Source organism: Saccopteryx leptura, chromosome 1 (genome assembly GCF_036850995.1).
Source record: "Saccopteryx leptura isolate mSacLep1 chromosome 1, mSacLep1_pri_phased_curated, whole genome shotgun sequence".
Lineage (NCBI taxonomy): Eukaryota > Metazoa > Chordata > Mammalia > Chiroptera > Emballonuridae > Saccopteryx > Saccopteryx leptura.
Window position 1 is genome coordinate 260361107 of NC_089503.1, and position 12481 is coordinate 260373587.

The 12481-nt window shown below is 52.2% G+C and overlaps 1 protein-coding gene across 6 annotated transcripts in view; it reads left to right on the forward strand.

The window, feature by feature from the left end:
• CRTC1 (CREB regulated transcription coactivator 1) overlaps window positions 1-12481 on the forward strand; it is a 71671-nt gene that overhangs the window by 44949 nt on the left and 14241 nt on the right. For all 6 annotated transcript variants that reach the window (XR_010747169.1, XM_066350356.1, XM_066350358.1 and 3 more), the window contains exons 5-9: window positions 529-623; window positions 2676-2761; window positions 4533-4573; window positions 5031-5251; window positions 11888-12021. Coding sequence is in view for 5 of the 6 variants with exons in the window: in XM_066350356.1 (XP_066206453.1) it covers window positions 529-623; window positions 2676-2761; window positions 4533-4573; window positions 5031-5251; window positions 11888-12021 (577 nt within the window). In the remaining variant the exon portion in view is untranslated. The remainder of the gene's footprint in view (window positions 1-528; window positions 624-2675; window positions 2762-4532; window positions 4574-5030; window positions 5252-11887; window positions 12022-12481) is intronic.

Genomic DNA, 12481 nt, shown 5'->3' on the forward strand with positions numbered 1-12481 from the left:
TCATACCCAACCCCTTCCCTCCCAGGGGCTGCATTCTTTCTGAGGCTTTCTCTAAACCTTATGTCACTGCCTCCTCTTCTTGTCCATCATACCTGGTTTGTAACTGAGCATCCCAGAGGGTGGGATTAGCCATTGGTGGTTGTCACCAAAGAGAATCCAGTGATGGGCCCATACCCACAAGATTTGGCCACTGTGGAACCATTGGGCCCCCTCTCTGGAGGGTTTCAGCAGGAAGGCTCCATCCTTTCTCTAAAGCTGAGAAGTTCATGGGAGATGGGGGGTGGGGAGGATGGGATGGGGCAGGGGCGGGTTAGGACAGAGGGACATCTTTGCTGCAAACAGGCTTTGCAGACCAAAACCATGGTCATGGTCACTCCTGTGGTTCTTTTGAGAACAGTACTTAGGTGCAACAGCCCACAAAAATGACCTACAACTGCCACCCTATCCCATCGGGTGTGTCCTGGACCAAATGGGGCCAGGACTGCCCCTATGTCACCCTTGGTCTCACTGTTGTCTCTCTTCTCCCAGGACCAATTCTGACTCTGCCCTGCACCAGAGCACAATGACGCCCACCCAACCAGAGCCCTTTACAGGCGGGTCCCAGGACGCACACCAGAAAAGAGGTATGGGCCAAGCACTTGGGCATCTTTCCTTAGGTCAGGCAAGTCCAATAGTAGCTCCTATGCTTCCAGAGGTCAAAGCTCATGGTCAGACCTGCAAAGGAAGACAGTGAATGCTGTGGGACTAGGGGAAGGGCTCAGGGAAACGTTAGAGATGGCGCTATTTGAGTTGGATTTTGAAGAATTTATAAGAGTTTTCTAGGCAGAGAAAATAGCTCCTGCAAACACCTGTTGCCTTCTCTTCATGGGTTCAGCATGGCCTCGCCATCTGGGGACCTTGCAGTTTCTTTAAAATGTAGTGGGCTGCAAGCTTAAGCAGAACAAGCAGTTAACAGCTCATGACCCAGTAGGCCAGAGCAAGGTGTTCAACTTCAGGTGTAGCTTGATCCAGGGCTTCACACTGGACCATATCCTGGCTCTGCTTCTCAGAACCCTCCTGGTCCACAGCCCCTGGGTTCATCCTGGCCTTGGTGGGTGGGAAAGAGGCTGGTTCTTTACCAGCTCTTCCCCAGAACCTCTCCAACTGGACCATGTGCATAACCTGCAGCTAGCAGATCTGTGCCCAGACCCCAGTCCTCGGAGCTGGGCACAGGCAACATCCTTGGGACCTTCCAGAAGCCAATTTAAAAACTGGGGTAGTGTCATCCATAGAGGGGAGCATGATGCTGTGAGCCAGCCCCAGGAAACCCCATAGGGGTCTGACTGCCCCAAGACACTGAAACCGAGAATTAATCATGTACAGTTAAGGACTAAATGCTCAGTTTTTTGTTACCAGTTCAGTGTGCAAGCTTGTAAACACCAAGGAGATTCTATTGACGGATTGTCCACCAGAACTTTACCTCTTCAAGGTGGGCTGTCTTTGCACTCCCATCTTCCTGGGACCCTAACTCATAAGGCAGGGAAGACGAGATTGCAGAAGGAACTGTCTCTAATAAAAACCAGGATTCTAAATGTTCAGAGGTGATGAGGGCACAGTACCTAGCACTTCTCTTCTGTTCCCTAGCTGAGGGGAAGTTCTGAGGTGGCCATCTCCCTGGTGGGTCTCCAAGAATGTGGGCTTTTGGGGGAGGCGGGACTCTTGGTGATTGTGGAAGGGAGCTGCAAGCCTGGAACCCCTGGCAGCTCAGAGTCTAGTTGGCCTTGGGGTGGGTGGAAGGGAGAAATGTCACCTGTCCCCATTCCTCTAAGAGGGGCCCATACAGTGATATGGTGAGGGGTTAGCGTGGCTGTCCTCCCATCCCCAGCTTGGCCCTTTCAGTGTTTAAGAAAGAGTTGACGCATCTGGCTCTGTTTATTACAGCTCTATTCCCAGTGAAAAACTGAACCTCTTAACAGGCATGAGGAAATTGGGTCTCATCAAGAAAATGTTTAATCTTACTGTTACCAAAGGATCCAAAGAAAGGAGTCTTTGAGCACAGTTGGTTCCATGGCCTCGAATGATGCCCATCCAGTCTCTCAGACCTTCCCTCCCCTCCCCTCCTCCCTCCTTCTCCCTTCTTTTCTTCCTCTCCTCCTCCCCCTCTCCTCCCCTCTTTCCTCTCTCTTCTCCTCCTCTCCTCTTCCCCTCATTCCCTCCTCCCCTCCTCCCTTTCTCTACAGTTGGCTGGCATTGTGACTAACTCATGGGGCCACAGCTACCATGGTGGATTCCCCCAACCCAGCTGACATTGAGTGAGGTTACACTGTGCTGATGGCCCAAGAGGGAGAGACAGGTGTCCACAGGGCCGTGGCCACTCACAGGAGGCAGGAAGTTCTCAGCTATTCTCTGTAGCCCAAGAGCTCTTGAAGTCCAAGTTAGTTCCACCAGGAGGCTGAATCGATGCATGTCTTTAGCTCTAGAGTTTAAGTCACATGACTTTGACTTTATTTTTAGGTTGGTTTTTTAAAAGTGAAACCCTTTTCGTACTTTAGTACAATCCCCAGAAGTCACTGTTGGAGTGCTTACACTGCTGTCATGGTCATGACTGTATGTAAGGGCAGTGCCCTGCTGGTACCACCAGGTAGCTGCAGCAAGATGTGTTTTCTGACTCTCCTTCTCTCTACACCCCACTCCAGTCTTACTACTAACAGTTCCAGGAATGGAGGAGACCACGCCAGAGACAAACAAGAACCTTTTCAAGCAAGCATGGGATACCAAGAAGGTAAGAACCCATGGGCTTTCAGGAGTGGTTTCTTTCCTGGTCTTTTTTTAAAACATAGCCACGCAAAGATGATGAAACAACACTGTAGGGGGGAGCTTCATTCTTTCTGAAGTAAAACCCTCACTCAGATTTGACTACTCATGTCAGCCGATTTAACACACATGGAGGCCTGTTAACACTGTTGAAGAGCGCATAAAGAATGAAATAAAACCCGTGGTTGTTTCCACAGCACATACACTAAAATTGGGTTATACAGGGATTAGCATGGTCCCTGCACAAAGATGACACAAAGACATCAGGTTCCCTCCCTGCATCCGAGTGTGGTGCTACCATAAAGAAAGAGAAAATGAAAGTGTTGGGGAAGCACCCTGGCATCCTGGGAGTGAGAAGAGGACAGCAGAGCCCGGCATCCTGGCAGGACTGCTTTTAACTACTGTTTGAAATGACACATGCTCTGTGAGGGTGTCAGAGATTTCATTAGATTTGTTTGGGGTGGGTTGGGGACAGTGGATGTATTCTTTTCCTTTTTTTCTTTTCAATGGGTGAATTCTTAATACTGTTTATGTAGAATGTTTTTGGAAGGATTCTTTATAAAATCATTGTCAAGGTGCTTTGCAAAAATCTGGAATGAAGTGAATATTTATTTCCAGAATTAAGGAGCCCATGGCCAAGTAGAAACCGCTTCCACTCAGTTCCCTGCAGAGGCTCAAAGCCTGATGGTCACATGCCCTCCTCCGGCACCCCAGTCACTGCCAGTCAGGCATTCCCCCCTCATTGGGTATGTGTGTGGGCTGGCCCAGCCCTCCCCAGTGGGTCCACGTTCTTGTCTAATACTCCCCAAAGAGCACATCAGCTGGAGTGTCTACCTGAGGGCCCCAGAGGCAGACAGGAATTAGTGAGCGTGACACAGTGGAGCCCCTGTCAACACACAGGCTTTGTCTCATCATGTCTGCCACCATAGGAAGAGAGTTCCCTGCTTTGCCCTTGAACAAGAGTCTAGGGGCCTGGCCTGGAGCCTGCAGATCTCCAGTGGCAATAAAGGTCCCTAGCTCACAGAGGAAAAATCAGTCTTACTGTTGATGAGGTTTCCCTGGATCTCCTTCTCCCAAGCTAGGCCAGCCTGCAGGATGGCCAGAGTCCCATTCCTGAAGAAGTGGAGTACTGGGATCCCCATGGGAATCACAACTCTGAGCACCATGGGAAGGTGGGTCAGCTAGGGGCAGAGTGGCAGCCTCTTTGTGTTTAGGGCAACTAATCCAAGCTAAGTCACATATGCTGTCCCTTCTAGGGGTGTTCAGATAGATGCTGAGCAGAGGCAGCCCCTGCCCTGGTGGCCACCCCTCCTGCCCACCCTGATCCAGGCATGTGTGCAGGATTAGCCTTGGACATCCAGTTTTCCAGCAGGGATGCTGCCGAGCTGGTGGCAGACAACTGTGACTCAGCCTTGAGGGCTGAGGTATAAAAAGCAGGCAGCACGATTCCTTGGACACCTGCTCTGTCGAGGCATCACATCAGCCCTGGACTGTGCCACCTTATTAGGCAGACAGTTAAGCCGGGGGAGGGGGCACAGAGAGACCCTCTCTACTTAACTCGGTTTTGCGCCTGGACATGTCTGGGGCAGCCCCCTCATTACCATCCCACGGGGTTACTCCATCTGTGGGACTCTCTGGGACCCCATAAGCTTGCTTCTCCCTGAGTGTCACTTGGCTTTCTTAGGGAGATCAGCCATGCTGCAAGGAGGCTGCTCAGCCTCTGCTATCTTCTCTTTCAGACAGGGTCCAGGCCCAAGTCCTGCGAGGTCCCTGGAATCAAGTAAGTCACAGTGGGACCTGCCCTGCTTGCCTACGGCCACCAGGGGCTGCTCTGATGACCTCCTCCTTCCCCAAGTCCGAACTGCTCACCAGGCTGCAAGTTGAGACTAGAGGGATGGGGGTGTGGAGCAAGACTCACCCTAGGGGATACTCCCAACCCTTAGACACACCCTGTCCCCAGGCAGCTGGAGGATCCTCACCCCATCCCCTGTCCTTGCAGGGTAGGCTGCTTCCTAATGTCCCAGTTGGAGGTTCGGGCTGGTTATTGTTTCTCAATCATGGCAGCATCTAATTGAAAGATACCATTTTGTGCTTGCTAGTTTTTTTTGTTTTGTTTTGTTTTGTTTTGTTTGTTTGTTTGTTTGCAAGCCCTCTCCCGCTGCTGCCACAGCTTCTGGGGGAGAACCAGCAGTTGCAGTCTTAAGAGTTCAACCTCCTTATGTCTGGCCTTTTCCCAGCATCTTTCCATCTGCTGACCAGGAAAACACTACAGCCCTGATCCCTGCCACCCACAACACTGGGGGTTCCCTGCCTGACCTGACCAACATCCACTTCCCCTCCCCGCTCCCAACCCCACTGGACCCTGAGGAGCCCACCTTCCCCATGCTCAGCAGTTCCAGCAGCACCGGCAACCTTACTGCCAACCTGACGCACCTGGGCATTGGAGGCACTGGCCAGGGTAAGACCAGGCGAGTGAGGACACTTTCTTCCCCTCCAGAGCTCACTGTCTAGCATGGGATGGGGGATGAATGTGTGTGTGTATAGTGACTGAGCAGGGTCACTTTCAAATGCTGGGCATAGGATGGGAGCAGAGAGAGAGAGAGAGAGAGTGTGTGTGTGTGTGTGTGTGTGTGTGTGTGTGTTTGTGGTGACTGAGCAGGGTCATTTCCAAAATGCTGGTCATATGTTGGAAGCAGAGCCCAGCATGGGGGCTTGATATTATCAGGCTGCCCCAAGGGGAATAGTGTTTAGGCAGAGGGCACAGCTGGGGTAGAGGCTTGGTGATGGGAAGACTCATGGTGCTCCCAGGGATGGGACAGTGGTTCTGAGGGGTGCTTGGGGCTTTAGAGAGTGCAGTGGGCCAGGCTTTAGGGATACCTGCCTGGGATGCTCCAGCCTGACCCCCTACCAAGGCTCCATACTCATTTCTCCCTGAGCATGTCTTCAGGGACAACCCTTGGGGTCCTTGCTAATCTCAATATCTCCTGGCAACACCCAACCCCGTTCCTCCTAGGGGCAATGACACAGGTCAGGAACCTGGAGGTATCTTCCTCAATTCCTGTGACCTCTTGCCCAACCTGACTCATTGGCATGTCTTGTTAGCTCCATTATCAGGACATAGCCCAACTCAGATTCTCCTCACCCTGCACAGTCTCCACCTGTACCCCCCTCTTCCCAGTCCCAGTCTCTTCTCCACCCAGAACAATTGTTAGCTCAAGGCCCTCCTCTTCTCAGAACCTTGTATAACCCCATATCTTCCACCTCTCTTCTATAGCCAATGAGCTCACCTTGGTGCCTTTGCATGTGCTTTGCCTCCCACATGGTCCTCCTCTTTCTCCAGGCAGAAGGGGGCCCCTCACCAGCCCCATCTCTGCTCACATCTCCTCCCCTCAATGAGGCTGGTTTCTACCCACATCCTCCACCTGACCTCTCACATAGCCTTGCTTTTCTGTACTCACCCTGAGTTACTGTGTTCTTGCCTGTCATCTGGGCAACTCAACTCTCCTGCGACCCCACTATGATCTGTGCACCCAGTTGACTGTGGAGTATGTGGGTTTGCATTCAGGGAGGAGACAGGGTGGCCCCCAGTAGCCTCTGTGCTGGGATAGGCAGGAGGGGCCAAGGGACCCCTCTGTGAGTCCACAGGTATCAGGACTTGGTGGTCTGTGAGAGTACTATATCATGTTCCCTCCCACCTGCCCAGGGGCCACAGAATAGCCAGCATTCATCTGTTCATCACCCTGAGTGTGGTGGGTAGTACCATGCAGTGTTTTCTGAGAGAATCACACTCTCACTCAAACTTAGATTTTCCACAGTCCCTCTGAATGCCCAGGGAGAACAGGCTGTCAAAGGACAAGATAGCACCTGAGTCAAGGCAGGGTCCCGCCAGACACTGCAGAGTTTTCCAGGGTAAATTGGCTGGCCTGAGAGCTGGGTTGATACAGAGTATGGAGGAGAGTCATTCCTGGACCTGGTGCCCACAGGGCCTGGGAAGGTGAGGTGTGTTGAGGACAGTACCATGTTCTTAGATTTTTAGATGAGGGGATTCAGGCCAGTCAGTGAAGAGAGGAGTGAGACTCTGCCCTGATGATGTTGAAGGTGAGTTCTTTTTTCCACATGCCTGGCCCTGTGCCCACCCATTCTTAGCCACAGAGCTAAGGGTGGCAGCTTGGTGTGCCCCAAGGAAGGCCCAAAAAAGACAAATGAGCAGATTCAGAGAAGCCCAAGACGCATGGCCTCTAGAGACCAGTAGGCAGCAGCACAAGCATTGGCCTGTGCAAAAGAAATTGGAAGGTTGGCTCTGAGGCAACTGTCTCCCCTTTCCCCGGCTGGTACTGACACTGTCTTTTACTGGCCCCATTTTTCCCCACTTGTGGCTGTGGCTCCAGAACATTACCCCCTCAATTGCTTCTCGGCCTTTTTTACTAAGATCATGTGCAGAGCATCATGAAGAGGTGGTCCCTACAGAGGACCACCTCTTCTATCCAAGGGTCCTTGGCAGCCCGCCAGCACCCTCCTGGAGCTGTGCATTTACAGCCTGAACAGAGTCTAAACAAGCACAGGGAAATAAGCATGTGTGAAAGCTGCAGACCCTGAGTCAGGGGCGGGTGGGAGGAGACTCCAGGGGAGTGTGACCCCAGCCATCTGGCTCCAGTATCTGCCAGTGATGTTTGACATGTGTTGGGTTGTTTTCGAACCTGCCGCTCCACTGGCTCATCTGGCAGGAGCTTCACTTTCTTGGTGCATTTTAAATCAAGCCAAGCCTTGGCCTCTAGCACACGTGGAGATTGCGGCCCCCCACCCCAGCTCACCCGCCAGTCAGAACATGAGCTTGAGAGGAGGAAGAGGCCTCTCCACTAGGGAAACAGTAGCCCCTCTTGTCCCATTCCACATTTGCTGAAGTCCTTTCCCTGACTCCTGGGACCTGGAAAGACAACAGGCCTGAATCCTTCCAGGTACTGCTCTGCACCCAGTCACTCCCACACTCAGGGCTTACGTGCTTTGAGACAGGCCCCTGCCACCTGGCCCGTCCTCCCCTGGCAGTTCTCCTTGCCTGCCTAGACTTTCCTTCCAGCTGGCCTTACTCCTTTCCCCAAAGGTGATCCAGGTTGCCAAAAGGAATTCAACAGCAAGGCATTCGTCCTCCCTCCTAGTCCCCATGGGAGGCCAGGAGCTCACTCTGAAATCCAGTAGAGGATTCAAAAACACCTTTGTATTCAGGGCAGACATTAGAGACTGGCAGCCCAAGTGCCAAATTCAGCCCAGTGGTGTATTTTGTCTAGCCCACAGCTGTGTGCGTGATGCTGTGAACAGACACTTAAACATCAGGAGAGTGCATGTAAAAATCTGGATTTTTGGCTTCTCTTGAATTGGAAGGCCTAGGAACAATGGGTCAAGGTCCTATGCCTCAAGGTGTGCTAGAGGGCTCCAGTTTGCCACAGGCCCACTTGTCCCTGTTGCCCCACTGATCCTCTCACTCCTTACATCTGACTCTGCTGCTTATTGAATCCTGACATCTGCTCTCTAGATGTCACGTGCTCCTCAGCCTGCTAGACCTGTGAAGTAGTAGACACCTAGAGAAGATGAGGGAATGGCCCAAGGTACCCAGTCCAAATGGGCTGTGAGCAGGTATCTCCTGGACTCCTGCCCAGGCCTCTTGACCGTGCATCCTTTGACATCGCTGTGTCCATAGCAGCCTGATTCTGGGGCCCAAGGGCTGTGCAGAAATTGAATCCCTATGGCCTGCCTTGGGAGCAGTCAATGGCGCCACCCCCCCCCCCACCACCACCACCACAGTGCTCAGCCAAGAGGAGCTGCCAGGCCATCCAAAGGGAAGTATAGGTGTGACCAGTCTCATCTCACATGGATGATAGAGCAAGCAGCTGCCTTGGGCAAAGAGAAGGCTGCTTGTCATCTCTCTCAGTGTGCACTAGGTGCATTCCCACTGGCCCATGAATGAGCCTGTCATCTTACCTGCTGAAACAAGGTTGATCTGGTGCCCTTGGCAGGAGGGCCTGGCTTCCCTGAGTGAATTAGGTCTCTTCACTGGCCTTGACTGTGGGCCAGACTCACCAGAGCTTGCTCATAACCTCATTAGAGCTTCACAGTTAACTGGCAAGGGCGACTGGTATCATCTCCCATCTCAAGGACAAAGAAACAGAATCTAGGGGATCAGGCCAGGCCCCCAGAGTCCCCCTGGCATCAAGGGGCTTGTTGCCTCCCTGGCACGGTGCCCCAGGATAACTGGACAGGTCCCACTGCTGCCATATTGAACTTGACCTCACTCAACTCCTTCACAACAGATGTATCCAGAGATCGGATTGTTCGGGAAGGGGGCCAAAGTGAGGGAAGAGGCAATGTGAAGTTCCTGGAAGGAATTCCATCAGTAATGATGTTTTTGGGTCCTCGATGGGTGGCTTAGTGAATAAAGCATTGTCCCAGCACACCAAAGTCACGGGATTGATCCCCAGTCAGGGCGTGTATGAGAAGCAGTCAATGAGTACAAGACTAAATGGAATAACTAGGTGGAACAATGTGTTGATGCCTCTCTCTGTCTCTCCCTCCCTTTCCCTCCCTCCCTTCCCTCCACATCTCTTTCTCCTTTCCCTTCTCTGTCTCTCTCTCCTTCTCTCTCCCTTCCTTTCTTTCTCTCAATCAATGGAAAAACTAAAAGAAATTAGGGTTTTGGAAGAAGACAAAAGAGTAAGTTTCTAGGTTGGGCATCCCAGCAGGGTAACACTCCAGCATAGAGGATACAAAGATGGAGGGAGGAGGACGTAGAAGTGAAATGGTGGGGTGGGGGACTGCCAGTTACACAGGTCCAAAGCTGAGAGGAGATCTGGCTGAAGCAGCAATTAACAGAAAGAGACATGTGCATCTGAGGGTGACGAGGGAATGAGGGTCAAGAGGCAATATGAGCCTGACCAGGCGGTGGCGCAGTGGGTAGAGCGTTGGACTGGGATGCAGAGGACCCGGGTTCGAGACCCTGAGGTTGCCAGCTTGAGCGCGGGCTCATCTGGTTTGAGCAAAAGCCCACCAGCTTGAACCCAAGGTCGCTGGCTCCAGCAAGGGGTTACTCGGTCTGCTGAAGGCCCGCGGTCAAGGCACATATGAGGAAGCAATCAATGAACAACTAAGGCAGGGGTCCCCAAACTACGGCCCACGGGCCACATGCAGCCCCCTGAGGCCATTTATCCGGCCCCCGCCGCACTTCTGGAAGGGGCACCTCTTTCATTGGTGGTCAGTGAGAGGAGCATAGTTCCCATTGAAATACTGGTCAGTTTGTTGATTTAAATTTACTTGTTCTTTATTTTAAATATTGTATTTATTTCAGTTTTGTCTTTTTACTTTAAAATAAGATATGTGCCCTGGCCGGTTGGCTCAGTGGCAGAGCGTCGGCCTAGCGTGTGGAGGACCCGGGTTCGATTCCCGGCCAGGGCACACAGGAGATGCGCCCATTTGTTTCTCCACCCCTCCGCTGCGCTTTCCTCTCTCTCTCTTCCCCTCCTGCAGCCAAGGCTCCATTGGAGCAAAGATGGCCCGGGCACTGGGGATGGCTCTGTGGCCTCTGCCTCAGGCGCTAGAGTGGCTCTGGTCGCAACATGGCGACGCCCAGGATGGGCAGAGCATCGCCCCCTGGTGGGCAGAGCGTCGCCCCTGGTGGGCGTGCCGGGTGGATCCCGGTCGGGCGCATGCGGGAGTCTGTCTGACTGTCTCTCCCTGTTTCCAGCTTCAGAAAAATGAAAAAAAAAATAATAATAATAAGATATGTGCAGTGTGCATAGGGATTTGTTCATAGTTTTTTTTATAGTCTGGCCCTCCAACGGTCTGAGGCACAGTGAACTGGCCCCCTGTGAAAAAAGTTTGGGGACCCCTGAACTAAGGTGTTGCAACGCACAATGAAAAACTAATGATTGATGCTTCTCATCTCTCCGTTCCTTTCTGTCTGTCCCTGTCTATCCCTCTCTCTGACTCACTCTCTGTCTCTGTAAAAAATAAATAAAATAAAATAAAAAAAGAGGCAATATGATTTCAGGGAGAAGTGACTTGCTTGAGGCTAACCAAAACCCAAGCCAGTTTAGGAAAAAAGGATTGATTGTCTCCCAAAGAGAGGAAGTGCCAGTGTGGCTGCATCCAGGGCTCAGGTGCTGCCTCTCCCACCATTCTTCAGCTAATCCTTCCACTTCCAGCCACAGGATGCCCATCCCCACACAGCTGCAGCTTCTCTTCATGGAGTTTTCTCAAAAGTCCCAAGGCAGGATTCTTTTTTTTTTTTTTTGTATTTTTCTGAAGCTGGAAACGGGGAGAGACAGACAGACTCCCGCATGCACCCGACCTGGATCCACCCGGCACGCCCACCAGGGGGTGACGCTCTGCCTCTGTTGTGACCAGAGCCACTCTAGCGCCTGGGGCAGAGACCAAGGAGCCATCCCCAGCGCCAGGGCCATCTTTGCTCCAATGGAGCCTTGGCTGCAGGAGGGGAAGAGAGAGATAGAGAGGAAGGAGAGGGGGAGGGGTGGAGAAGCAGATGGGCGTTTCTCCTGTGTGCCCTGGCCGGGAATCGAACCCAGGACTTCTGCACGCCAGGCCGACGCTCTACCACTGAGCCAACCGGCCAGGGCCCAAGGCAGGATTCTTACATGAGCTCCCTTCCTCCCTCCCCTTCTCCCACCCTTCCTGCCTCTCCTTTGGAGCACACCCACTTTTTCCCTTCCTCCTCTTTTCCCTCTTTTCTCCCCCCCAAAAAGTCCCAAGGCAAGCTCTTACTGGACCAATCTGGTTACATGTCTATCTAGGGGCTAATCACGTGGCAATCCAGAGGCAAGGAAGTACTGCCTGGCAGGGCCTGCAGGACACCCTCCTCCTGAAGGGATGGTGGGATCAGTATGGAGAGTGTTGGTCATCAGGATTCTGGAAGGAGAATAGAGACCAGAGAGAGCTGCAGGCCCCAAGGTCAGGATATCAGGAGGTGGTACCCTGGGTATGGCAAACAGGACATGCCCACTGGCTTCTGTTTGAACGATTGAGCAGTGATCATGGGTATATGAGTGACCTTTTGGAATCTGGAGTCATGTCCACCTTCCCTTCCTTCCAGGGTTGAGTACTCCAGGCTCCTCACCACAACACCGTCCAGCTGGTGTCAGCCCACTGTCCCTGAGCTCGGAGGCACGGCGGCAGCAGGCCCAGCAGGTGTCACCCACCCTCTCCTCATTGTCACCCATCACTCAGGTGCGAGGGCACAGTGGGATTGGGGTGCAGCCCAGCTCTGCCTCTCTGAGAGACCTCCTGCTCCTTCCAGAGGGGTCATAGAAACAGCCCAGCATTTTTGGCTTTTTGTCAACTTTTCAAACACATAGCTAAATGCATTAGTCAGTGGCGTGGAGTCCCCTGTGCTATCATAGGCAGGTCTGGCTTTAGCTCTTGCCGTGTAAGTGGGACATACTTCATTATGGCATTTTCTCTTATTTAGGACCTAGTTGAAATTTTCCAAAATAAAATTTTATTTTTTCCTCAGTTTACTGAAATTTTTGCTTCATCTGCTTTTATTGTTGTGTGTGTCAAGGAATTGGTCCATTTCATCTAGGTCATGCAGTGAGCTGTTGTATGATTGTTCATAGTACTCATAATCCTTTTGTTTCTGAAAAGTTAGTAGTAATGTTCCTTTCCACTTTTGTATCTGATTTCAATA